Below are 27,647 nucleotides of genomic sequence, written 5' to 3'. Positions count from 1 at the left end.
CGAGGCCTTGTAACACAGTAGTGTCAGGAGGAATGAAATAGAAAGGTGGGGGATTCGGGGGATGAGAGGATGGGGTCAGAGAAGGGAAAGAGATTGGTGAAATTATATACACATAACACAGTATTATAGAGAGCAGGACAGCAAATCCTAGAGGGAAGCGGGGAGGGCATTGGGGACAAGGGGGCAAGGAGGATGTTGAGGGGAACACGACGGGGGGACACTAGAATCTATGTAAACACAATAATTAAAATCAATTTAAAAATAAGAAAAAAATAAGCTTCCAACCCTAGAGCTTTTTGAGCTAATAGAAACATGGCTGCAGAATTCTTTGAATGTCTCAGAAAAATGTGGTAATAAAATTGGCATCACCAAAAAAAAAAAAAAAAAGGATGGAGGGGGAGATATTTCAAAGGAAAAAACAAAATTCTTTCAGGTTAATCACCCTGCTGCAGTCCATTCAGATTGCTTAACAAAGATGCCATAGATTTGGTGGCTTAAATAACAATTATTTCTCACAGTTCTGGAAACTGAGAAGTCCAACATCAAGGCTCAGGCAGATCTGGTGTCTGATTCATAGCCTTCCACCTTGTCTATGTGTCCTCACATGGTAGAAGGGCCACTCTTCCCATTTGAGAGGGTTCAGCCTGAACGACAAGATAAAATGAATTGTGTTGGTTCAGTGTCCGTGACCTAATCCTCTCCCAATACTGTCACATTAGGGTTGGGATTTCAACGGATAAATTTGGGGAGGGGGACAAAAACTTTCTTCTATAACACATACCAACTTTTTAAAAGCAAAAAAGTGGGGGATCTGCAAAGAGATGGAGAAAAAGAACCACTTTCCCTCTCCTTCGCAGGAGCATAGGCCATAGTGTGTATAGATAAACATCTGAGTCCACTGAGAACAACACAACCCCCTCAGGAGAACCAGGTCACGTTTTCATAATGAGGCAGAATGAGCCAGTCAAAGGACCCTGAGTGATAACGGGCACACTGGGCTTGGAAAATTCCCATGGTCTAAAAACGTGGCCAGGAAAGGGGGAGGGATTGTCAGGAGTGAATCCAGGAAATCAGTCTATAGCTAAAGCTGTAGGGTCTCAGTGTCTGGCCCAACAGAAGGGACAGACACACTCAGTAAACACTGGTGGGAGAGACGAAAGGGGAGAGGGTGGTCAGGGGACAGCAATCCTTTAAAACTTTGGCTGTTAATCCCGCAGGGGCAGGGTTTGGCAGAGGTCCAAAGGCAGCGTCAGGGCGACAGCCAGAGGGAGCAGAGCCAGCAGTACGTGCTTGCTGTCGAAAGCAAGCAGCCCCGACCCGTGAGCTGAGCTGCGGAAACCCTCCAGCCAGGGGAAGCCAGAGGCGAATACTGAATCCTCTGAATCTCAGTGATGGGTAGAGAGCATTTGATGAGCTCTGTCACCTGCATGACAAGAATCCAGGCACCTGAGCCAACCACTCAACCACTCAGATCATCACAATTCCCATCCAACGTATGAGAGTGAAGTCACCGAGCTCCCTCTCTTCTGTCTTTTCCCTCCACCCCAGACAGGGTATTATTGGGAGGAGGGCTGGGTAGCCTAGAGCAGCTGCCCTGAGTCTGAAAGACATTATAGTGATGCTTTATTTGCACATAAACTAAAAGTAGACCCCAGATGTGGCAAAGAAAGTCTTCATTGAACAGCTATGTGCTGAACACATTACACAGATGATCTCATCCTCACAAATAGGTGCTGTTACCCCCTTTTTACAAATAAAGACACTGAGATTTTGAGAGATTAAGTCTTTTCCCTTGTTTGTGAAACCTGTAAATTGTTGGAGCAGGAACAAAAAGACAGATAAAGGAACTTAGTTTAAATAGTTACCCTGACTAACCAGGTGGTGGTGCAGTGGATAGAGTGTCAGACCGGAATGCGGAGGACCCAGGTTTTAAACCCTGAGGTCACCGGCTTGAGCGTGAGTTCATCTGGTTTGAGCACAGCTCACCAGCTTGAGCCCAAGGTCTCTGGCTTGGGCAAGGGGTCACTCGGTTTGCTGTAGCCCCCTAGTCAAGGCACATATGAGAAAGCAATCAATGAACAACTAAGCAATCAATGAACAACCTTCCTTTCTGTCTGTCCCTATCTGTCCCTCTCTCTGTCTCTGTCACAAAAAAAAAAAACCCCAAAAAACAAACAAAAAAACCCCACCTTATTTTACAGGTAAGAAAACTAAGGTACAGAGAGGTTAGGTAACTCGCCCAAGGTTACATAAGCGACCTAATAAGTGTGCAGTGAGAATTCAGACTCAGCTCATCTGGTTATAGAATCCATCTAATCCATCTATAAACCAGCAATACACTGAGTTCAGAGAGACACCTTGTAGGACAAATACAACATTGCAGAGCTTAAGATGTAGAATGTCTTGATTTTATAGTTAACTTGGTAATTTTTTGACAACTTGGACAAGGTCATGAGTATGACTCATTTACTACTACACAATGTTTCTGTAGTGAAGAAAGTATTTGGTGGTTGTTGTACTCTAAGGAATAATTTAGGAACCAAGGAAAATGGTGACAAGTGAGACACATGTGACTGAGGCCAGACGGGTCTCTCCAGAGCTGTGGAGCTGGGCAGCCCCGACTCCATCCCCAGAGGCACCCCTCCACTTGGCTAACTTTCCAGCAGGAAGCCCGTCTGTGAGAGGATCCCCTTCAGCCCCCAGAGCTGCCTGCTTACTGGAGCCCGGAGTCTCCCGAGTGCCAGGAAACAGCGTGGTGCTGCCAGCGTGTATTCATCACTCCTAAAACACGATTCGCCACTCCAGACAAACTTAGAGAAAAGCACAAAATCTGACTTTGCAGCCAGCCGCCTCTGCTGATGTCACGACGGCAGCCAGGCAGCGTTATAAATATAGAGAAAGAACAGTAGCACGTTCAGGCTGGAGAGGCGCTGCAACTTTGGGGGCAATAAAATCGTCAGCGTCTCAATTTTTTGATGAAAGCAAAAGGAGAGGTGTGAAATTCCAGAAGCTCTGACAGGTAACCCATGCCCCCCACATGCACGGCTCTAACGAGCATGCGCTCTACCTTGTGCTCTTTGTCCTTCACTCATCTTTTCTTGCCTCCCTGGAGGGGGAAAAAAAAGAAAACATAAAAAAAAATAAACAAGTAGGGGCTCACATATTCGCATATCTGTGTGTAATAACCACAAGGGGTGTAGTGAGGGGCTCGCGGTGCCTAGAGTCAAGACTTCTATTTAATCACAGGATGAAGATAGCCAAGTCACTGGAGTGAGAAAGCACCGTGTATCTCTCCCTCCTTGCCTTTGCAGGCTCTACGGCGCTCCTGATTCTATGAGCTAAGACATGGACAGCAGCCATCATCTCATAGCTTTCAAGAAGTGATGCTTGTGCGTCACTGGTGGGAAGGGTGCTTCCAAACTGCGGCCCAGAGATAAAGGGCTCTCAGCGTCATGACTTGGGCTTCAAGAGACACTCATCCTTCAGTTTTGCTTCAACCTGCTCGCTTTAAATGTAGCACTCTAGATGTATATTTTATGCCCCTTTTCATGTGGTGTGTTGCTTTAGGACATGCTTTCTTTCCCTCTAAATTTATCTTGGCTCTGGTTTCCCCACTGAGAATTAGCTATTTCTCATGGCTAAAGATGTCTTTTCCCCTCCTCCACAGTTTATAGATTTTCGTGACTGTGCCTTCAGATAAAATGAAATATATTGGCATAGTGTCCCAGCCTTTTCTCTTTTCTTAGACAAAAGAAACAATAAAAAAAACACAATAAGAAAATATTTTTAGCACATTCAAACCAAAATTTTGACCGAAGCAAGTCACTCAAAGCACCTGTAGGTAATTTGATTTTACCAGAGGGCCCGACTTGCGGACAGACACAAATGTCCCTAGTGTATTTTTCTTCATAAGAAAGAATTTAATTTCACTCTGGGTTGAGTTTTGGTCATTCCCTTGGCTGAGCAGTGTGACCTTCGGGATTACTGCTGTAGAAATCTTATTTCCATGATAGACAATGTCAACATTATCCTTTTCCATCTGGCATAGACAGCCAAGTTTCCTTCTTCTCAGTAGATAGCTTCTGGACCTCACTGAACAATCCTTGCTATACCTTCAGCATCCCTGTTATTTTAATCAATCCTGCATACATGAGGCCGCTGGATCTCTGATTTAGCACAGAAATAATAATAATAATAATAATAATAATAAATAGAGCTAGAACCTTTTCAAGTCTTGGAAAAGAGAATATAAAGTTGTGGAGAAACCAGATCTTAAAGAAATCATCAATGTTTCCAGTACTGACAAAAGTGACACTTTGGGCAGAACCAGATGGAAGAAATAGAACAGAGCCTATTTAAGAATTATTTCCAAACTGGAGGATTAAGTTTTGCTTAAAGGACAAGTCGAAAACCCAAAGTCGCGGCTGTGAGATAGAAAAAGGATTCTAGTTGGTTTTTAGCTCTTGAAAACATTTGATTGGGGAATGTGGAACCACAGCCCAAGCAGCATTAGAATTAGACTGAATAGAAAACCTTTTCCAACCCCTGTATCTCCACAAGATCGGAGCTTCCAGGTGCCTGGGCTGGTGAAACCAAAATAAAGAGTAAGTTGAGTAAGCACAACTGCAAGAGCACCCCCACCTCCCACACAGGCTCTAGAGCCGTGGCCAGCCCATCATCACGGGGATTGAGGCACAGGGGAGATGAGTGAAAATGGAATCTGGGCCTTGATAGAGACCATGTAAGAGACCATAGCCCTCATTTTTTAATTTAGTTTCTTCACCAGCCATTCATTCTTCTCACACAGCTGCAACTTGAGCAGAGGGGAAAGAGCCTCAAAGGTGACTTTGGATACTATTCTTGGTGTGTTTCATGTGCCCTATGAGTGTACTTTCTTTCATTTTACAACAGCAAAGGTTGTGGGAGAACCTGGTAGTTTCGGAGTGACCTAATAGGGTTGATTCTGAGAGACCAACATATTATTATATCATCTTTTCTGTACAATCGGCCCAAAAGCAAGCAGACTCAATGAGTATTGGCTCTTAGAAAATGAACAAGAAAAAAAATTTTCAGCAGGCTTTATTTATGTATGCTTCCCCTCTTCTTTTCTTTTCTTTTCTTTTTTTTTCTTTTCTTTTCCTTTTCCTTTCTTTCTTTCTTTTTATTTTTGAGTTTAAGATGCTTTTGGGGAAATGATATAAATAATTAAGCACTATTTATAGTCATGAAAAGTCTTTATCCTTATTAAAGCAAATGAAAATATGGTCTCTTGGTTTCCAATGTCATCATATTGGCTAAATACAATTATTATATAAGATGTGCTAACTTTCTAAAACTTACTAAAACTGATCAAATTTTCAGATCTTTGTCTCTTCAAGGAAAGTTGATGGCTTCAGTAAATACTCTGACTTCTAAAATGTTGACTACAATGGCTTTCAAATGCTGACTCTAAGAGCCATCAGTCTCCCAAACTGCAGTGGCCCAAGAAGGCAGACATGTGAGAGAAGCAGTGTGGAAGATAGAGCCAAAAGACCAGTGTTTATGTTCTACCTCCATCTGTGTAGCCTGGAGGCATCTCATTGAGCCTCAGTTTCTTTCTCTAGAAAATGGGGATAACATTAGCTTCCAAACCTTACTGTGAAAAATACAAAAGGTAGAATCCATGAAAATATGTTATTAACTAAAGAGCCACACAACTATGAGATGTTACCATTAGATGAAGAGTATCTTTGTATCCATTCAACCATGAGTTGCTAGAAACTTTTTGCATGTGTGTACAGCACACATACATATGTATTTACATGCACACATACACATATATATATGTATATATTTATGCATGAGGGGATCCATAGTTTATATCAGCATCTCAAGGGAAGTCACTTTCTTTGCTTTTGTTTTTGTTTTTTTAAGTGAGAGGAGGGAAGATAGAGAGACAGACTCCCACATATGCCCCAACCAGGATCCACCCAGCAACCTCTGTCTGGGGCTGATGCTCAAATCAACCAAGCTATCCACAGTGACTGGGGCCAACGCTTGAACCAATCGAGCTACTGGCTGCGGAAGGGAAAAGGGAGAGAAGGGGAACAGGGAGGGGAAGAGAAGCACACTTCTCCTGTGTGACCTGACCAGGGTCGAACCCAGTATGTCTGCATGCCGGGCTGACATTCTATCCACTGAACCAACCAGCCAAGTCCAGGAAGTCATTTTCTAAAATTGGTTAAGAATCTCTGCACTAAATGGGATTCCAAATCATTAACAATTAGAAATATGCAAGTTAAAACTACTGCACACCCAGTAGGATAGCTATTATCAGAAAGACAAATAATACAGAGTATTGGTGAGGGTGTGGAGAATCTGGGACACTCATACGCTGCTGGTGGGAATGTAAAATGGGACAGTCACTGTGGAAAACACTCAGCAGTTTCTTATAGAGTTAAATTTACCAGCTATCCCAGAAATTTCACTCTTCATAATCTACCAAAGAGAAAGAAAGCATATGCTACACAAAGACCTGTACTAGGGGTCCCCAAACTTTTTACACAGGGGGCTAGTTCACTGTCCCTCAGACTGTTGGAGGGCCAGACTATAAAAAAAACTATGAACAAATCCCTATGCACACTGCACATATCTTATTTTAAAGTAAAAAACAAAACGGGAACAAATACAATATTTAAAATAAAGAACAAGTAAATTTAAATCAACAAACTGACCAGTATTTCAATGGGAACTATGCTCCTCTCACTGACCACCAATGAAAGAGGTGCCCCTTCCAGAAGTGCGGCGGGGGCCGGATAAATGGCCTGGGGGGGGGCCGTATGCGGCCCGCGGGCTGTAGTTTGGGGACCCCTGCCTGTACACAAATGTGCATTGCAATGTTATTCAAAATAGACCAAAAGTAGAAAGAAAAGTCTTCGTCAACTTGCAAAGGGATGAAGTAAATGAGGTATAGGCGTATAATAGAATAGAAGGAGGGGCAAAAGTCAGTTTATAGTTGTGAGTATTCAAAACACCGAGTTTATTCTTTTATTATTATTTTTTTTTCATATGAATAAATGTAAACCTACTGTTGTCCCACCCTGTATAGTTCAGCAATAAAAAGAAATGAAGCACTAATCACTGCTACAACATGAATGAGACTTGGAAGTATTACACTAAGTGAAAGAAGCCAGTTATAAAAGGCCACAAAGCATATGGTTTTACTTATTGAAATGTCCTAAAATGGCAACTCTATAAGGACAGAAAACAGATCTGCAATCGCCTATGATTGGGGAAGTAAGGGTAGCAACTGAATGCACATGGACCCAAAGAAAATTTAGAGGTTGATGAAAAAGTGCTAAAACTATACTATTGGCAATTGTTTCACAACTATATAAATTTGTTTTTAAAATTGCTGAAATGTAGATGGACACAAATGACTTTATGAGATGTAAATTATACCTTAATATAGCTGTTTTTAGAAAAGACATGAATAATAGACAGGATGGTTTTGAGATATTACTGTAAAATAAATATAAATAACAAAATATATGTAAAATGATTTAGTCTTACATACATTATCATGGAGTTTTAAACTATTATCATTTAAGGAAAAGTGTTCTTAATTCTCTCTATGCTGCTCCCATTTGTAAAACAGATATGTTTAAAGTAACTAGCTCCTGGCCCTGGCCACTTAGCTCAGTGTTAGAGCGTTGGCCCAGCATGTGGAAGTCCTGGGTTCTATTCCCGGCCAGGGCACACAGGAGAGGCGCCCATCTGCTTCTCCACCCCTCCCCCTCTCCTTCCTCTCTGTCTCTCTCACCCCCTCCAGCAGCCAAGGCTCCACTGGAGCAAAGTTGGCCCCGGCACTTTGGATGGCTCCATGGCTTCTGCCTCAGGCACTAGAATGGCGCCAGTTGCAACAGAGCAGTGCCTCAGATGGGCAGAGCATCATCCCCTAGTGGGCTTGCTGGGTGGGTCCCAGTCGGGCACATGCGGAAGTCTATCTCTCTGCCTCCCCACTTCTCACTTCAGGAAAATACACACACATACACACACACACACAAAAGTAACTAGCTCCTGCCTATCTTGTGGTGGCACTGTGGGTAAGGCATGGACCTGGAATGCTGAAGTCACTGGTTTGAAACCCCAGGCTTGCCCAGTCATGGCACACACGAGAAACAACTACTACGAGTTGATGCTTCCTGCTCCCACCCGCTTTCTCTCTTATTTCTCGTCTCCTTAAAAAGAAAAAAAAATAAATACATAAAATTTTTTTAAAGTAACTAGCTCCTGAGCATTTGTGAAGATACTATATTTCCCCATGTATAAGACACACCCTTTTCAAAAATTTTGGGGTCTAAAAACTGGGTGCATCTAATACAGTGGTTGTAGGTTTTTTTACTTGCATTTCCCACTTTTTCACACTTGTTGTCTTTGTACTCACTGTTTTCCCATTGTTTCCAGCATATTATATAGGTTACATTTTGCCATGTTCTGCCTAGAAAAGGCTCAGAAAAGATTTTGCTGAATTCAAGTGAAAAGTGATCCAGTTTGCAAAAGTGAATGGAAATCATGCTACTAAATGTAAGTTTGGTCCTCCTCCAACTGAGAAATCAATCTGAGACTGGCTACGAGAAGAAGAAACCCTACTGAAAACGCCACGGCAGAAGAAGGCCATGAGAGGCAAGTCAGCAAAATGGCCTGATTTAGAGAGGGAATTGAAGATATGGATTGAAGAGCAAAGGGCAATTAGAATTCCTGTGTCCACAAAGATGGTTCAGCATGAGGCAAGAATTGCTGATGAAAAAGAAGTTACTGATTTCAAAGGAGAACACAATTGATGCTTCAGGTCGTGAAACGGAATGGACTAAGCATGTGTAAACTCACCAGACTTGCCCAAAAGATGCCTGGAAGCTATGAGCAGAAGGTCCTTGAATTTCATCATTTTGTCCCTCAATGTCAGAAGACACAACAGTTTGAGTTGGGACAGATTGCAAATATGAACGAAGTCCGCCTTCAATTTGATGTCCTAAATAACAGAACTGTTGATAAGAAGGGGGTGAAAACTGTAACTGGAAGACAAGTGGATATAAAAGGAACCATTATACAGTTGTTCTAGCTTGCTGTGCTGATGGAACCAAGCTGCCTCCTATGCTGATTTTCAAACACAAAATAATGCCAAAAGAAGACATTCCTTGAGGAGTGATTGTCCATGTTCATGACAAGGGTTGGATGGATCAGGAAGGGATGAAGATCTGGTTTGAGGAAGTCTGGAGAAGGAGACAGATAGGCTCTTATGCAAACCTACCCTACTGGTGCTTGATTAGTTCAGGGCATACATAACAAAAAACACAAAGAAGATTGCTGCAGAGCAAAAATCAAAATTTGCTGTCATGCCTGGAGGCTTGACATCCCAGCTTCAACCACTTGATGTCAGCATTAACAAACCCTTCAAAGCTACCATCACAGATGAATGGAACCAATGGATGAAGTCTTCTGGGGACAATTTGACACCAGCAGGAAGAGTGAAGAAACCAACTATAGGAAAAGTTTGTGCCTGGGTGAAAAGATCCTGGGATAATATCAAGATTGAGATCATTGTCAAGTCATTTAAGAAATGTGACCTTTCAAATGCCATAGATGGAACTGAGGATGAGGCAATATGTGAAGACAGTGATTTATCATCAGATACAGATGAGGATAAGCTAATGGATGGGAGTTTTGACAGTGATGAGGAGTTGTATGAATTTTATGATGAATAAAACTTGAGTTCAATAACTTTATGTAATACATGTTTTTTAAATTTTGGGCTCCAAAATAAAGGTGCATCTTATTCATGGAAGTGTCTTACACATGGAGAAATCCGTAAATCAATTAATATATGGAAAGTATTTAGAAGTGCATACTATGACACACAATGAGCATGAAATACATGTTAATTAGACACTAAGTAGAGATCTCATGTCACTACCAACCACATATATTTTATAATCTCAATTTCTTTTGATTTTTTTCTGATAAGAAAAAATGAACATTAAAAATTGATGGTACTTTTCTAAATTGGTATACATGCAATGCATATTAATAGAGGCTAGCTGGAAATTTGGAGTTACATGAAGTATATCATGGAAAACATAATCTACAAAAACTCATTTTGGTTTTGTTTTAATTTCAGAACAAGCAATCAATTAAAAAAAAAACCTTCAGTCCTTTTCTTTCTCATTTTCTCCCTTTCCTGCTAAGTTGCAGAGCCTACCCTGAACCTCTTTCTTATTAATTGCAGGATGAAGGAAGATGTCCACCTTTAGAGGTAATAAAATTAGAAGGTGCAGAAGTGGACATTGACAGCAGTTTGGGAAAACCATTTGTGTTTAACTGTGTGCCTCAGGTTGGAAATAGAACTTTTTGCTTCTGTGCAACCTCAAACCAAGAAATGAAAAGGTAATTCATTAATCTTTTATCTTACTAGTTTCACTGTGGGAGAGGGCTGCTTCTTGAACAGCAGTCTTATAGATTATTGGGATTGGAACAGCACATTTATAGCAGGAGTCAATAACTTGTAGTTTTGTAGATATGAGAAGTTTGGTTCTTTATTTTCATCCCATTTTAATTGGTTAGGGTATTTTCCCAATTTCTAACCAAATTTCTGAACAACAGAAGCATGTTCTTCTAACTTATTAACTTTGGATCTACACATTTTTCTTAAAAAGCTCAATAATGCCACAGTTTATATATAGCTTCTTCAAAAGTTGCCAAATTTATATGTTTTATACTAATTGGATAGATAGTCCCAAGAATAAAAGTAATGTGGTAAGGTTACAGTTGAACACAGTACACTGCAGTGAGCAAAATAAACAATAATAAAGTAACAGTACAGTGCCGTGAGCAAAATAAACAATAATAATGTAACTTGGTGGGGAAAGAACCCAGTTGACATTCTATAACAGGCAACCCCTTCAGAGGGTAGACATGTACAGGCATTCTAAGAGGGTAACCTATAAACTCAAAGCATTTAGTGACATGATCATTATTCAGTGTATCATCCTCAAGGAATGGAGATTATTGGTCAGTTCAGTGAGTCAGCTGACAACAGTCACGTAAATACTGCTAATTTAGGGTAAGAGTTGACTGGAGTAGTGGTGAGGGAGACAACAACAAACAGGTAATGGGTCAACGGTATTAGTGTCAATGGAATATTTCTTTAAGAGAATTTGGACTCAGCTCCAAGTTTAAAGAAAGCCTTACATCTGGAACATCTTAGGCAAACAATATACTGTCCCTACATGGGGAACATTATGTATCAAATGCATGTTGCTTTAAAAGACAAATAAGGAAATAAGGTTATAGCAACTTGATTGTATTTCAATTCACGAACGAAATACAGGGAAGCAAAAGGCGGTTTACATTTGTTCATATGGAAAATAATATAATAGTTAATAAAATACAAAATAAAATCTGTTTCACATACTCACAACTATACACCTATTTTTGTCCTGCCCTGAATTTATTGGGCAGCAGTTAATATGGTTAAGATTGCTTTAAGGTCTCTAGGACGACTGGTATGATTAAACCTTTCGAAAAGCTCTGAACTAAGAATTTAGGGCATTTATTTCAATATTTTTAATTCAAAATAAAGTGAAGAAGTGCTATGGGGGAAGACAGAGGTGGCATGGGAATTGAGGGGAGGGGCGAGGTTTCCAGATGTGGGGATGAGGGAGGACTTTACGCAGGGTGTGGGATAGGACCAGAGAAGCATACGACAGAAGAAACGAAATAGAGGAGGGCAGAGGGAACAAATCAAACTTTGGAAATAACAGCAGGCAGTATGGTTTGATTAGAAGTTGAAGAATTTAAAAGGAAAATTTAAAAGCTTGCCAAGTTGGGGTGGGATGGATAGGCTGGTGCATGGCTAAGGAAACAGGACTAAGAAAGGTCGCTCTCTAGTGGAGGCCCTGCTGGTGCCCCAATGGTGCCCTTACGTCCAAGGAACACTTGACAGTGGCTATGTACCAGTCTGTCCATATTTAACAGCCAGAGCCTTACGGTTATACACTAGTTGTTATCAGCCTTGTGGTGTTAATAAATTCACACACCTTGGTGAAATAAAAAAATGCATTTTCTCTTGGGCACTAATTAAACTATAGTAAAGAAGAAGAAGAATTTATTTTAAATATGCCTGATGGAAAAAAGATTTTGCCACCTAGTAATAGGAATTTTGTTAAGATGAGTGGTTCTTCAACCATGAACTAGAGCAGTAAAATCTATCTGAGCCTCGGGACTGTTCTGTCTGAATAATGGGCTTCAGGGAGAATATCCAGCCCCCCCCCCTCATTTCACTGTCTTTCAGGTGGCTTGAGGCAATGGACAAAGCAGCCCATCCTGTCCACCAGGTAAGTGCTTTTGATCGTTAACTCTGCCTTCATTTGGGTTTTCTGCTCAGAGGGGCAAGGATCAAGTTAGATGCCATGCAGCCATCCCTGGGACTTCTCAGATCTGCTGTACAAGCTGGGAAAGAGGATTTTAAGTCAACAGGGTTTCCTGTTCAGCTTCTACAAGGTGGCTTGCGTTCCTGCTGTTCTTTTCCTTTTCAGAGGTTTGTATGACATTTCTCTCCGTGAGCTCAGTGGGGAGTCACAGGCCAGGTGGAATTTCTTTCTCACAATGAGCCATCCAGTAGTTCCCCACGAGGTTAAGACAATGCTGTTTTCTTTTCATTTCCCAAGTACAAGACATCAGGGTGGCTTGGGATAGTGCTGTTGGCTGAGCAGCTTACTAAAAAATGAGTGTCTTGTGTTTAGAAATGCAATGCTTTATGTTCACATCCTTATTATGGAGACATATCAGGCCACTTTTCTTTCATTGTTCTTGCCAGTTCACGATTCCTAGCCTTGGAGAATATAATTTTTAACTTAGATTTGACCTATAAACTGAGTCATCACTTCAGCCCCTAAGGTATTTTATATTTCTCTTTCTGAGCTAATGCTCAGAAATACACCTGTGTGTGTATTTGTGTGTGTATGGAGGCGCTTAATTTTTATACTATGTATATAATTTCTAATGAAGTGATAGATTTCCTTTGACTATGTTCATTTTCTCATAAAATGGCATACAAGCAAAAGGCATTTAGTATGACTTAGCTGGATAACTCAATTGGTTAGGGCATTTTCCCAAAGCGCAGAGGTTGCCGGTTCGATTCCTGTTCCCGGCATATATAGGAATGAGTTGATGTTCCTGTCTCTCTTTCTCCCCATTCATCTCTCACTAAAATCAATAAATTAAAAGAATATTTGAAAGCATTTACTATCAGTTATCTTCTATACATATTTGGCTCTGGTATACTTCAGAAATTTGGCATCATTTGAATTTAAATGTACTGCCCCATGCCCTGTAACTGTCCTCTCAGAAAAACCACTGGCATCATCACAAGACAAACAGCAGGACTGGTGTTTCATTTTACCTGGAACACAATGCTCATTACACCCGTCCCTCTCTTCAATGCGTCATCCTAATGAGACTGATATTTTTCAGAAGGATCTATTCTGCTAATGCATTCAGTGTCTGGAGCAGAGTAAAAAAAGAACAACCAAACTTGCAGCAGGTTCCTACTTCACAGCAATGAACAAAGCCAGCTCTACATTCTGAAATCTTTTGCAATGCCTTGTTAAAATTAAAGAGCAAAAATGAAACCAAATAAAGAAGAGAAACTGGCCGGGTGCTGGCAGGGAGTTCTGATAAAGAGACAGAGCACTGTGTCCTATGCCTCAGGTCGAGTTCCCAGGAAGAACCAGTCTCTCAGGCCAGTGGACCTAGGGTGCCCTCCAGGGTAGAGGATCTTGATTTAGCATGGGCCTTCTGCATCAATGACCATGAGAGCCCAAGGCCCAATCTGGCCTGGGGCAATTTAACTTGTTTCATTGCACAAATGGAAGTTCTAGATAAAGAACGGCATGGACCAGGGGGTGCTTTTAGTCATAGTGAACCTACCAGGAACAGGGCTGGGAAGATAATCCCAATAGTGAGTGGAATAGAAAATTGGAACATATCCTATGGAGAGCGCCACTCAAAATAGTCTGCTATTTCCTTTTTTTTTTTTTTCTATATATCACTGATGGTCTCTGATTTCCTCACAATAGAACAGGAGTCAAAGGGAAGGGATACCGATGGACGTGAAAAGGGAGAGATTTTCCACGGCCAATGGATAAATTCAGGTTTTCTAGCTGGTTGCTCAAGTATTCAGAGCCCATTGGCAATAGAAGCAGGTGGCTGCTCTGAAGTCAAACAGCCATGGTGCTGAAGTCCCGGCTCAGGGAATCTGTGACCACTGGCACAGGACAATTTCTCAGGTGTTCCCTCTGTGCCACATCCACAGAACCATGTCTGGGAAGATGTTACCCTGCACAACAGTAGCCTCCCACCCCTGGCTATCAAGAACCCAGAGTGCCTGGGCCTTCTGCACCAACTGGACAGGAGCACAGACATGTGGGTCCAGCACTATTGCATTCTGAAGGATGGCTGCCTGTACTTCTACACTAGCATTCGCTCCACCCAGGCCTCAGGTACGGACTAAACTTTTACATGAAATAATAGTAATTATAATAATAACAGCGATGACAACTTTATGGAGCCTTTACCAAGTCTTGTGCTATGTAATTTACCCAAATTTGTTCATTTATTCTCCAAAGAAGAGGTACTATTATAATTTCTATTTCACAGATAAGGAAACTGGCTGAAAGCCTACATAATATGACAAGATTACATGTAGTAAGCCATGATGTGAGCTCTGAACACAGTCAAACAATCTCCAGAGCCGGTACCCTTAATCCCATGCTTTTACTGCCTGGAAAAGTGAAAAATAAACTTCTTCATTCTTTTGGTTACTAATGACAATCAGAGTGTCATTGTCACTCTGATTGTGACAATGACAACAGTGCCAACAGTGACTCCACCCTTTTCTCATTGTGTCCTTAATCTTGGATAAGTGAATAACAAAAAGGAAATTAACTGTCAATTTTCCCTGGGCACGTTTCTTAACTTCCTAAAACTTACTTTTCTCACTTATAAAATGAAAACAGCTATCTATTTCACAGTACTATTGTTGAAATCAAATGAGAAATTGTCAATAGAGTGACTTCAGCTCCACATAAAAAGCTCTCTATTATACACACACACACACACGTCTATATACATTTATTATATATTACTTACATATACTATAAATATACAATTATTATATATTATTATACATAATATATACATTTGTTATATTTATATAAAATATATATTCATTACTATATTTATTATTATTTATATATAATGTGTATATTTATTAAATAGTATACATTAAATACATATATACAAAATAAGTTATTATAAACAATATAATTTAATAATAAAATAATTGTGCCTGATTTTTTTATTATTATTAAGTGGGAGGTAGGGAAGCAGAGAGACAGACTCCTGCATGCGCCTGACCAGGATCCACCCAGCAAGCTACCTACCAGGCGATGCTCTGCCCATCTGCGGCCATGCTCTGTTGCTCAGCAAACAAGCCATTCTGGTACCTGAAGTAAGGCCATGGAGCCATCCTCAGCATCTGGGGTCACTTGCTCGAACCATTTGAGCCATAGCTGCAGGAGAAGAAGAGAGAGAGAGAGAAAAGAAGAAAGAAGAGAAAGAGGAGGAGGAGAGGGAGGAGGAGGAGGAGGAGGAGGAGGAGGAGGAGGAGGAGGAGGAGGAGGAGGAGAGAAGCAGATGGTTGCTTCTCCTGTATGTCCTGACTGGGAATCAAACCCATGACTTCCACACTCCAGGCCAATGCTCTACCACTGAGACAATAGGCCTAATTGTGCTTGATTTCTACAAGAAAGATTATCTAGCCTTTTTGTAATTTTGAGAAAAGGAAGTATTGATATTTTATTTGCAGTTGGACTTTTCCAATGAATAACTTTAAATAATTAGCGGTAGTGAACATTCTGCAATCTCAGACATTTAATTTCTTTTTTTTTAGCATTAATACTTAGGTTTAATTAAGCTGGACAGGCATGCCAAGTGGGAAATGGCTATCTTGTGACAATTTCTGACCTTCTTGCAGGGTACAAAAGTAGTACAAAGAAAGCAGAGTTCACTTCTCACCACTCAGGATGAACAATCCAATGATCCCCTTCCACCTAATCACCCTTCCCATTTAGAGAGTGTTAAAACATGACTCAGAATATTATTCAGCTACTAAGAGAGAGATGGCATCTCTAAGCACTTACAGGACAGGCTGTTCCTATCCAACTCTAAATCCACAGCTTCAAGCACCTGATGCCGGGAATAGAGTAAACAAAACAAACCTCCAAAGCAGTCATTACCTGGGACTTTTAAAGTATCATTACAAAATCTGAACCATTTTAATTACCAAATCAATGACGCTGATTTTCAAGAGGCAGTTTCCATAGCTAGGGAGGAAATGTGTAGGATTGAATGCTCAGATTATTCCAAACTGAAATTTAACAAAGTGCTGCCAGACCCCTGGGGCCAGAGACAACTGCAGGTTCTAAAAGTTTAAAATAGCTAGACGGTCACTAGGTGGCTTTCCTTAGCCAACCTTTTTATACCTACCGCCTACTTTTGTATCTCTGTTAGTATTATAGTAAAATTTTCTAACTGCCCACCGGTTCCACAGTAATGGAGGTTTATAAAGTAGGGAAGTAACCTTACTTTATAAAATTTATAAAGCAGAGTTACAGCAAGTTAAAGCATATAATAATAATTACTTACCAAGTACTTTATGTCGGATTTTCACTAAGTTTGGCAGAATAACTCTTTATAAAACAACTTACTATAGTTAAATCTATCTTTTTATTTATACTTTGGTTGCTCTGCTACCGCCCACCATGAAAGCTGAAACACCCACTAGTGGGCGATAGGGACCAGGTTGACTTCCGCTGGTTTAAAGGGTCAAAGGAGACCCTACCTACAAAGTCTTGGTTGGAGAGCTGGAAAACAGATACTAGGAAATGGACTAAAAATAGTATCAGCAAAAGCAGTGTTATCGTTTAGTGAGTGCAGTTTCTATACTCGTCACTCTGTTAAGTATTTTTACTTAATATTTCATTTAATTACTGCCACAATGCTATATGCTGGGTTATTATTCCAACTACACATTTGAGAACTAATGCTTAGCAAGGTTAAATCATTTGCCCACTTCCCTTGACTAGTTAATGATAAAGACAGAATTTAAACCTAAATAGCTTACATTATACCAACAACAACAACAAAAAATAGACAACTGGGAAAAATTGGAAGTTTTCAGCTTTTATCATTTCTCACATCTTTCCAGAACCTTAGATGGGTTTTTTGAATAAAAACTACCACTTGCCGTTAGAGCACTCTGAGGCCTTAGACTCCATTCCCAAACCCCCTTTCTGGTTGTCTCTTCCACTCTTGTGTCCAAGCAGCCTTCACTCCACCCAAACGTGGTCAGGTCCTGTTTCCTTAACACACATCTTTTGAACAGTTTTTTGACCCCATCTCTTTGCTTGTGCTAGTTCTTTCCTTCCCCTGGAACATTCTCTACCTACTGATTCCCTGGCCCACATTGTCCTGAGTCCACCTATGCTTCAAGTGTCTGTCAAATGCTAGCCATCTTTGCTACAAAGCAATCCCAGATGGTCCCAGATAAATGAGCATCTCTCTTTTCTCAACTTGCACACTCACCTATCTTATGACACTTACCACCCTCTACTTTGTATTTTTATCTGTATTTAGCAATCCTATCTCATCTAAGGGTTTACGTGCTTAGAGATATAAAGTATGTTTAACAAATAAATGAATGAACCATATTATCTCACTTGCCCTGTATTTCCATGAGGTGTGAGTAGTTTGTCATCCTCTCATTTAATAGTGGAGGAAGATTAGAAAATTGAAAAGCCAACTGAAAGGTAAAACCAGAACGCAGGTGACCAGATCGATGCCTGGCTTTTTGGCCATGTCATACTCTTGCCAGCTAAAACAAGTTACCTAATTTCTACTAGGTACCTAATTTCTACAAGTTACCTAATTCCTTTCTTGAAAATGTATTATTTATGGTGCAAAAACAACAACAACATCTAATCCAAAGCTTTTTATTCTTTCCAAGTCTTAAATCTTAAATATTTCTATCTCCACATGTCCTCAATTTCTAGCCCAAATTATCTCAAATATAGATTACAAGAACATTTTCCTTAGTAAAATTCCAACAGAAATTGTATATCTAGGCCATGTTCTAAAATAGAGAGAGGCCTGTGATGTTTAGTTTTCTATGACTCTGCTCTTCCTTGAATAAAAACTACCACTTGCCTGAGTGTGCATCTCGCTCCAGAAGGTGCACTTCGTTGCCAGCCCTGCACACCCACCCTGACAGCTGCTGGGTCCTCATGGAAGCCCCCCTAGGGCTCATCAGTGGCTAACCCTTCTGTAGCTTTAAGGTGGCTGTGCTGAAATTCTTCTGAAACCTTTACCCTTTCCTGGATTTTAATTTTAAACTGAGATTTACATCCTTTTTCTAAGAGTCCTGCTCAACCTGCTTGTACATTTTAACTTCAATCATGACCTCACACTCACAGCCAGTGATCTGGCACAGTAAAACACAAGATAGGATTAATGCCTAGCCACATCTCCCTCGGGAAATTCCCAAAGTAAATATACCCTGTCACCACTGTCCACCAAGAATCACTGCCCTGATCAGCCACCTGCTTTCAGAGGACTAGATCATACCGCTCAGGTGTATTAGAGTGGGAAAGTCAGCATGCATTAGTGAATGCATGCAGGACTTGGATAAGCACTTATGTCCATTATCTAAAACTAATATCTGCAAAATAACTGGTTATTGCAACATAAGGGAGAAACTAAGGCTTAGAAAAGTTCACTGATATCCAGTGGTCACCCAGCTAGTAAGTGATAGAGGCAAAATGTGAACAAATGCTATCTGAATCTGTGTCCTAACATTTAGATGCAATGCTTTGTGTAGCACTCCCTGACAGAAAACTAACTTTCTTAAAGGAGTACTCAGTCAATGCTGCCGCGTGTCTAGTCTCTGTGCTCCGGGTAGCAGCACGCTGACTGCAATAACCAGGGCCCACCCAATCCAACTATTCATCAGAGGAACTGTAGGCATTATAAGGACAGCAGAGAAATTTACTGAGAATGGCTGAAGCCATGAGGTACCATGAACAGTACAGGCACTAAAATACTCCATTTATCTTAATCATATTATATACTTGGAGTATGACTCATTATTGTATTCATAAAGATTATACAGAGTCTTGAGACTCATTTTCAGTTCTTCTGGGTGATGCCAAGTGAATGACCTTTATGTTGGTCTAATCTAAAATTTATCCTCTACTTGTTTTGCCCAAGTTCTGCTTCGTTCTTTTTTTTTAATTAATTTTAATGGGGTTTTTAAAATTAATTTTAATGGGGTTTGTTCTTCATATTCCACCCTAGTCTATTTCCTTGTTCTCCAGCCCTGTGAGGGTCATAACCTTCAAATGGACCTTGATTACCATTTCTACTACATTGCAGGTTTTGACCCCATTACTGAGTCATGCATCAATGTAGTAAGTTGTGACCAGTATCTAATACAATAGAATTGAATTGAATAGAAAACATGATGATACACCATAACATTTCACAAAACTTTTGGTCTAAATGTACAAAAACATGTAGAGGTCTGTACTTCTCACAGGCAAAACAGTTGGAACATGTAATATAAAAAAACACTATGTCTGAATATATGCTTGTTTAAACAGTCAGGTTTCTGTTCCAGATCTCAGAGTACTTAAAAAAAGACTTTCCTTTTGGTTACCATTATAAGCTGCCGACCTTACTAGTTGCTTTTTCATTAAAACCCAGGCTTCCATGGCCACCACTTCCTACAGACATGGGCCACTGTCTGTAGCAACTCCATTGCTTCTCTGTTTTATTGTTATTTATTTTATTTTTCTAATTTGTTTTATTCCATTGATGTATGTACTTTATGAGGGATCTGGGAAAACTTATTTGATATTTCTCATTTCTATAGTATTTTAGTATGAGCTCTTTCTTGCAATATTCACCTGAGATGCTGAGACAATGCTGAGGACAAGAAAGAGAAGGAAAAAAATAACAGTGAAATGAGGGCAAAGAGCAAGATTTGAGAGGCAACATGCCCCAGGTGTCCTATAAAAATCACATTAGATGCTAATCCCACATTTTACTTTCAGCTAAATAAATATGCCTCTAATATGTATTGTGGGAGTTAGAGAAATTGTCCTAGACAATTCCCTGAAGTCCTTACAGTCAAGGAAAGTGCTGGTCCTTTAACAACATGGATTACTGGTTGGCCTGTGCCTACTAATATTTAAAAGGTCCTACATGGGTATTCCAGAAGCCCTTTAGTCAAGTGCCTCTTCACAGGCCTGAAGCCCCTTGTCATTCACCACACATGATTTTTCCCCCTTCTCTCTCTTGCAAAAGCTAGAGGTAACAAATTGTGACTTTTAACTATGGTCCTTGAATAAATCACATCAAGGTCTGTGAGCACTTTTCAAAATGATATATTTTACATTATTGCAACAAATGGAACATGTAATGCTTGCACAGTTCTTGGAAAAATCTCTGTCCAAAACTGTTCCATCTTGCTATTTACTGCGGCTTCCCAGTAACAGAAACCAGCCCAAGGAGGTCACCTCAAATGAGATAATTGGGTTATAATTGGATGTATTTACTGCCAATCATTTCTACATTAGAACTGGTTAGAAAAGGGGTCAGATAACCTTCTTGTTTGTAGCAGATACATTTTGGATAATATTTTCTATCCTCAGAAAGGGTAGGGATAGGGGAGATACTCATATCTGCTCAAACAGATGAGAAAAGAAAATCTCACAAGCAGGAAGTCATCAGAAATCAGAATAGTACAATAGTTTGGAGCAGAAAATTAAGACAGCAAAATGTCTTAATGATATGTCTTTAAGTACCCAACAGTCCTAAAAAGTCTAGCTCATTGCTTATTCCATTTCTAGTATATACCCCCAAAACATGTATTTATGCAAAACCTTGTACATGAATATTCATAACAACATTATTCATGAAAGAAAAATGGAAGAAAACCCAATTGTGCATCAACTAATGAATGGATAAATAAAATGTAGCATATACGTACAATGGAATATCATTCTACAATAAAAAGTAATGAAGTCCTGACACATGATACAACATGGATGAAACTTATAAACATCATGCTAAGTGAAAGAAGCCAGTCACAGAGATCACATATTGTATAATTTCATTCATATTAAGTGTCCCAGGAAAAGCAAATCTATAAAAACAGAAAGTGGATTTGGATTGCCTAGGGTTAGGATGGGCAGCAAAGGGGGTGTGACTACCTATGGATATGGAGTTTCTTTTTGAAAGGATGAAAATGTTATAAAATTAGATTATAAAGATGGTTACAAAACTCTATAAAAACACTAAAAATCATTGACTATATACTTTACATGGGTGTTTTTATGATGCATAAATTATATCACACTAAAGTTGATACATGTAGTACAAAGAGAGAAGTCACTCTCTTATTTGAGTAAAAACCATTTTACAGGGGTTTACTTAAAGAAAAAAAATATAGCCATTTCTAAAATGCATGTTTTTTAGTAGTTCTAAAACTGACTCTTTTTAAATTAAAAAAAATGTTTTTGTTTAATATTATATCTAAATCTCCCTACAGAATAAACAATTCCCCTCACCAATGTCTAATGTCCAAAAGCCACTCATTCTGTTTAAAAAGAAAAATATAAGACTTCCTGCCAGTATATGTTGATACCATCCATATTCAAAAGAATCAAAATATCCCTTGGTAGTCCCTTATTAACATGAGCATGAAGTAGTTATAGTGCAGAGTAGCAAAAATCCAACTCGAACGTTAGTTAGTACAGTGCACTGAAGTAGCTCCTAGCAGGAGGTGGGGCACAAGAACAAGAGTTAGCAAAAGCCAGAGAGAGGTTTAAACATCTCATCATCGCTGCTAATGATGTTACCTGAATTCTCTGCATGAAATCCAGGTTCCTTCACAGCATCAAAATACCATAAAAAACCACACACAAGCATTTTGATTATTCAGCAACTTCTTTTAGACTGATGGCCTCCCCTAAACCCCCAAATAATGGAAAGAAAATTCAGGCCAAGCAATATATAACCACTAACAGAGATTCAAAGGACCATGGGGAGGAAATTATCTTTTAAAACCAGTCATTTACTCTCGTTTTAATTCCAGCTGGCTCCCTCACATCACCTTGTGGGTTCATCTTTTAAATGTGCTTTGCATTAAATATGCACGAAGAAGGTGAGAATCTACGTTGATTTTAGAAACGGCTGGCAGTCTTCACCATTCTTCAGAAAGGATGCCTTAATCATTCTGCCTAGTCAATATTATTAGATTTCCTCTAATGTGATATTGCAGGTGTCAGTCTTCGATACTGAAAAAGTTATTTCAAAATGTGTCCCTCAGGTAAAGAGGCTAGCTTCGGCCCACAGAAAACCAGAACTCAACACTGAACATATACTGAGAAAATTACAAAGAGAAAAACCAGTAAATCTAAACTTTATCACCAGTTTTGCCATTCATCATTAATGGATGACTTTAAACTCTGTACTCTTTTAGAGTCTCAGTTTCTTCATCTGTAAAACGGAACTGCTAGACTAGAGGTTCCTTCAGATGCAAATATTTTTCTTGATACCTTTTTAGATTCCTTTTCTCCACCTTAACTATTTCTCTATTCTCCTCACTTGTTTTTTTCTTTCACCTTCTATAGGTGGCTTATATCTGCAAGGATATAGGGTGAATGAGAAGACCCTTAGTTTCAAGCAATCAGTAATTGAACTCAAACCTCCATCTGAAGAGTTCAAGACTTTTTATTTCTGTGCAGAAAATAAAACAGAAAACCAACGGTAAGTCAAGATCTGCATATTTCTTCTTCTTTATCAGTCTCGACAAAGGCCTTTGTAGCGAAGACTTACTCTTATTTTCCAACTTCGACCCCACATCTTCAATTAAGGCGCTCCCTTTTTTTGTGCATAGTCTCCAGTTAATATTACCCAGGATATTTTTTTATTTCAATGAATAGAAGATGACTCTTCTTAAAGTATTATTTTCAAATGAAAAAGGAGTTCACAGTTTTTCCCAAAGCAGTGACCTAATCAGGCTCCAACATGAAAAATTTATAAAGACTGTAATTTATTAATTCACAGATTTGCTGTTTCACCTCCTTTAACATAGCTCTTATTGATCTGTCCACCTGAATTTGGTCAGTTTTTTTTGCTTTTTTCATAAGCCATTGAAGGACATAGGACTTAAACATCTAATTTGATATGTTCAGTATCCAACTTGACACGTACAAATGGGCACTTGGTGCATAATGATTCTGGGGGAAAAACAATAAAATTAACAAAGACAAAACCATAGAGCAGAGGAAATATTGTCTGGTACCTAGAGTGTCTTCCTGCATTTCTCAAGTCTCCCTGTCCTAACTCCACTCCCTAAGACAGCCAGTGCCCACCAACTGCTTGGTGATCAATTCCTTACCTCATACAGACACTTCCTCCCTACTAATAAAAAGGATCCAAAAAATTTCACAGTAATTTATTAAAACAGAGGACATGGTAAAATTTCTAGAGACACTTGCAAGAGCTAGATACACTGTTTTAACCCAAAGAAATAAAACTCTGAAAGTAGAATTTCAGGATCTCCAACAAGTGACCATTTGGGGAGGTGACAAAGAATATCCCTGTACCTCTTCTGTTACGTAAATCCTGTTTGTTTAACTCAGTCCTAAGGGTGAGCTAGAGCGAGGTGATAAGGAATACAAAATTGCTGGATGTTTTACCAAGATCTTCTTCCTTAGGCTGTGCTATATAATCTGGGTGGCAGATTAAGATGGTTCTCTTGAAGGTGAAGCTCCGACTGGTGCACATAGGACAAAGGTCAATGAAACAAAGTTAACTCCTATTTGATAAAACCCACTGGCTTCTCTAGAGAAGAGTTTCAATAGTTGGTCTCACTGTCAAATCCATGAGTGGGTATTATCAATAGGAAACAATATGGAATCACTACACAAATATTTCAGAGCATAAGAGCAAGAGTTTCACAAAGCATAGTTCATGGAACTCTGGTTTCACAAGATACCCCATTCAAAGAAAATGAGTTTAGGAAATGATATAATCATGTTCCTCTCTTAGATAGTCACAAAGCACAGTAACTTATTAATGTTGCTAGGATACTCTCTTAGAAAGAATTCTGGTTAACTCTCCACAACTCCCATTACACAAGCGTACCTGACCCATACCATTGAAAAACAAACAAACAAGAAGCCTATTAACTACCCTTAGAATAAATGTTATATACACACATTTTGTTAACATTATTCAAGAAGAGGAAAGGAAAGGAGAGTAAACTGAAGAGTTTGCTGTAGTTTCAAGAATTTGACCCAGAAATATTTGTCCTAATGTCAATATTAGATTGCTATATGTTTGATCAACTAAACTTTAAATTTAAATAGAAACTAATATTTTTGAAGTCCTATGGGTTTTTTATTCACTATTTACAAACACTGTACCCTCTTCTAATCTTATTATTTATATTAATGCTGTTTTACTTCATAGCTACAATTGCATATTTCTTATTTGGTGTTTTATTTTTTTGTTCAATCCAAAACCTAAGGAGCACTGTTTACCTTATTAATTTCAAGCTAAATAACCAAGGGAAACAATTAGAAAGTAAATTAAGTGATTTTGTAACATTTCACCTTCTTGGAGTGCAATGATTTTTCAGTGACGTGTCATGCTTTGTTATTTCTGCAGCTGGATTACAGCTCTAAAAATGTCTATCAAAAAATGGCTTCCTTTGCATCAAGCTATTCAAGACTTCATTAACAGACCTCTAGAGGAGACCAGAATGTGAAAGGAACCCTAATCTTAAAAGATCCACAAAATCATCATTGTGGGAGTAAACAAAAACATTTATTATTACATAGCGTTTCAAATGCATGTTTCTCCAATATGGTAAAACTTTGTCATAAGATTAAAATTTTGTCTTTGAACTAAAGCACCCAATCAAATGTGACATTCAAATAATACAACTTACATCAACAGCATTAATACTTCCCCTCAGCTTTATCCCCCTTATGCTGTACATGTTAGCATCAAAATATAGTACGCCCCACACTACTGTCTTTTGAAAGCATAAATACAATAAAAGTTGATTTATTTTATTTTCTCTTTTATATTCTTTTCTAAATGTTCCACTCTGTGCTTTTAGCTATGGACTTCTTAGAATGTCTACACGCCATGATGTGGGAAGCTGTTATTTGGGAGAATTAAGATCATGGAAATAAAGTCACTTAAATGATGAATAAATAATTCAGCTAAACAAGGTCCTCTCTGTTAGGTCATCTTACAATCAACTATTTCAAGTGACTTCCAGGACTTCCCAGATGAAAGAAAATAATTAATTATCAATATAAAAATAAAACAACTAAAGAGTTAGACTAAATGTAGGGGAGAAAAATGCAAAGGCCTGCGTCTTATTATTACCTGAACATTTCACCTATTTATCATTCTGTAAGGGGCAAACACAAAATAAACCAAAATGTCCTGCTCTTAATATGGAAAATAACATTCAGAGTAATTGAAAAGTGAATTCTAACCATTGAGGTCATTTCTCAGGGGTACAATCCCTATCCGTATCCAAGACGTGATGCACTTGGAAGCCCCATGCCCTCACTAATGGAACATGAACACACAATTCCGGGAGTTCAGCTGTCCGAGTCAAGTGCTCTGCAGCAACGCAAAAGGAAAAAAATTAAAATCTTGTTTCATAAAATCATAGTATTTCAGAGCTCACAAGGATCTTATAACTCAACCCCTTTCCTTCACGGCTGAGGCTCAGGAAGGTGGTTGTCTGTTGCAGATCACATTGGTTGTTAATGCAGAACTAAAACTGAGCCTAATCTCCAGCCACCATTGTTTCCATCCATCCCTCAGCTCCTCATTGTGCCCAAGAATATGGCGTATTTTCCCAGAGAACGCAACCACCCACTTCCCAAAGTCACCAAGCCCTTCTAGTCTTCGGCTGAGAACTGAAACACATCAATTCTAGCAATAAATCATGTTTATATTTCCACAATTGCATGGAAGGACTTCATGTTAATTCAAATTATATCCTTTTCCAAAGAATCTTAAATGTAAAAAAGATATCAAAATTTGAGTCATTTTTTCACTGCATAAATAACTGGAACAACAAACCGATGTTTGTTTTTTCTCTCCCTCTCCTTTTTTCTCACTCTCTAAAATCAGTAAATAAAAAATTTTGAAAATAGGCGGCTCCAGTTTGCAGCTGTCACTCACAACTCAAATAAAGGAGGCTTGTGTGTAAGCATGTGCCATTTAGTTCCCATATTAAGAGAAGCTGTCTAAATGAACTCATACCCAAAATGACATGCTGTAATTCTCTGGCCAACTTAATACCATAATCAAAAATAACCAATTAGCAATAACAGATAGCCCTCTGTTCTGAGAAAGGTTCCTTTGTTCTCCCAGTATTTACCATGATAATAATGAGGTCTTTCAGCTGGGGCTTCATCAGTAATGTGCATGTCAGAAACCTGGATGGTACATGGCCGCTGCCCAGCAGCCGCTCTGTGTTCCTGGAGCCCCACCATGGAGTGCAGAAATTGTACAGCCAACTAGTGACCACAGCCAGTGGTGACACTGGCACAGAGCTGTCCCCTGAAGGAGAAAAACAAAACAACTCCCTCAATAAAATGTGAAAAAGAGTTTATCTGAATGAAGCACTCATATAACTCACTTGAAAGTGAAAGATATCAACATTCAATATTCAGAGTTGCTCCTCAAAAACTACTGTTACTCCTAGAATGTTCTAAGAATCCCAGCATTAAGCAAAAAAAAAAAAAAGTGTGTGAGTATTTTTATGTGGAGAGGATTTGAAACTTTTTATATGGTTTTCACAGGATAAGTGACCCAGAAAGAACTTCTTATTTTCTAAAATTAAGAACATTTCCCTGGACCTACACAGTTTCCATCTCCAGTAGATAAAACAGGGGGGGCAGTGCGGGGCCCCCTCCCACATCTGCAGTGTCTGACAGCACAGTTTAGTTAGCCCACCATTTGGCAAATCAAGAAGCACCCCCCATGAGCCCAATAGTCAGTCAGTCAATAAATGTTCACACTGAGCATCTACTGTGGACCAAGCGCTGGCTTCCACCCAGCCAACCACCATGAAAGAGAGGCAGAACGAATTGTTCAGAGCATACATTCTGCAGCCCAAAGGTTCCGAGGTCAAAGTGTAGCTTTCTCACATCTGTCTGTGACCTGGGGCAAGTGACTTGAACTCCCCTCATTTTAGCTTCCTCAGCTATAAATGAATATTAGTACAGCATCTATCACATGTGTTTATGAAAATTAAGTGAAAAGTGTGTGTAAAGCACAGGACCCGTGGGCAGCCTCCATGCACTCTCAATATGATTATAAGTATCATTAGCAAAGACTGTCTGCTGGTTATATCCAGACCTATCTCTGTAGGCAGCTTCAGAGGGAATATGTCATGTCTCCTTCACCTCACTACCTACAGAGGGGAGGGTGGAGAGTTCCATCAG

The 27,647-nt window shown here is 39.4% G+C and overlaps 1 protein-coding gene across 2 annotated transcripts in view; it reads left to right on the top strand.

Moving 5' to 3' along the window:
• Positions 1-25,244, top strand: part of LOC136334123 (uncharacterized) — a 155,156-nt gene extending 129,912 nt beyond the window's left edge. For both annotated transcript variants that reach the window (XM_066273956.1, XM_066273957.1), the window contains 5 exons: positions 10,265-10,422; positions 12,329-12,371; positions 14,351-14,537; positions 22,791-22,926; positions 24,835-25,244. In XM_066273956.1, the coding sequence (XP_066130053.1) occupies positions 10,265-10,422; positions 12,329-12,371; positions 14,351-14,537; positions 22,791-22,926; positions 24,835-24,934 (624 nt within the window). In that variant the 3' untranslated portion in view covers positions 24,935-25,244. The remainder of the gene's footprint in view (positions 1-10,264; positions 10,423-12,328; positions 12,372-14,350; positions 14,538-22,790; positions 22,927-24,834) is intronic.
• Positions 25,245-27,647: the final 2,403 nt, after the last annotated feature.

This window comes from Saccopteryx bilineata, chromosome 4, assembly GCF_036850765.1.
Source record: "Saccopteryx bilineata isolate mSacBil1 chromosome 4, mSacBil1_pri_phased_curated, whole genome shotgun sequence".
Classification (NCBI taxonomy): domain Eukaryota; kingdom Metazoa; phylum Chordata; class Mammalia; order Chiroptera; family Emballonuridae; genus Saccopteryx; species Saccopteryx bilineata.
The sequence above is the reverse complement of the archived record's forward strand: the minus strand, read 5'-3'. Positions and strand labels throughout refer to the sequence as shown.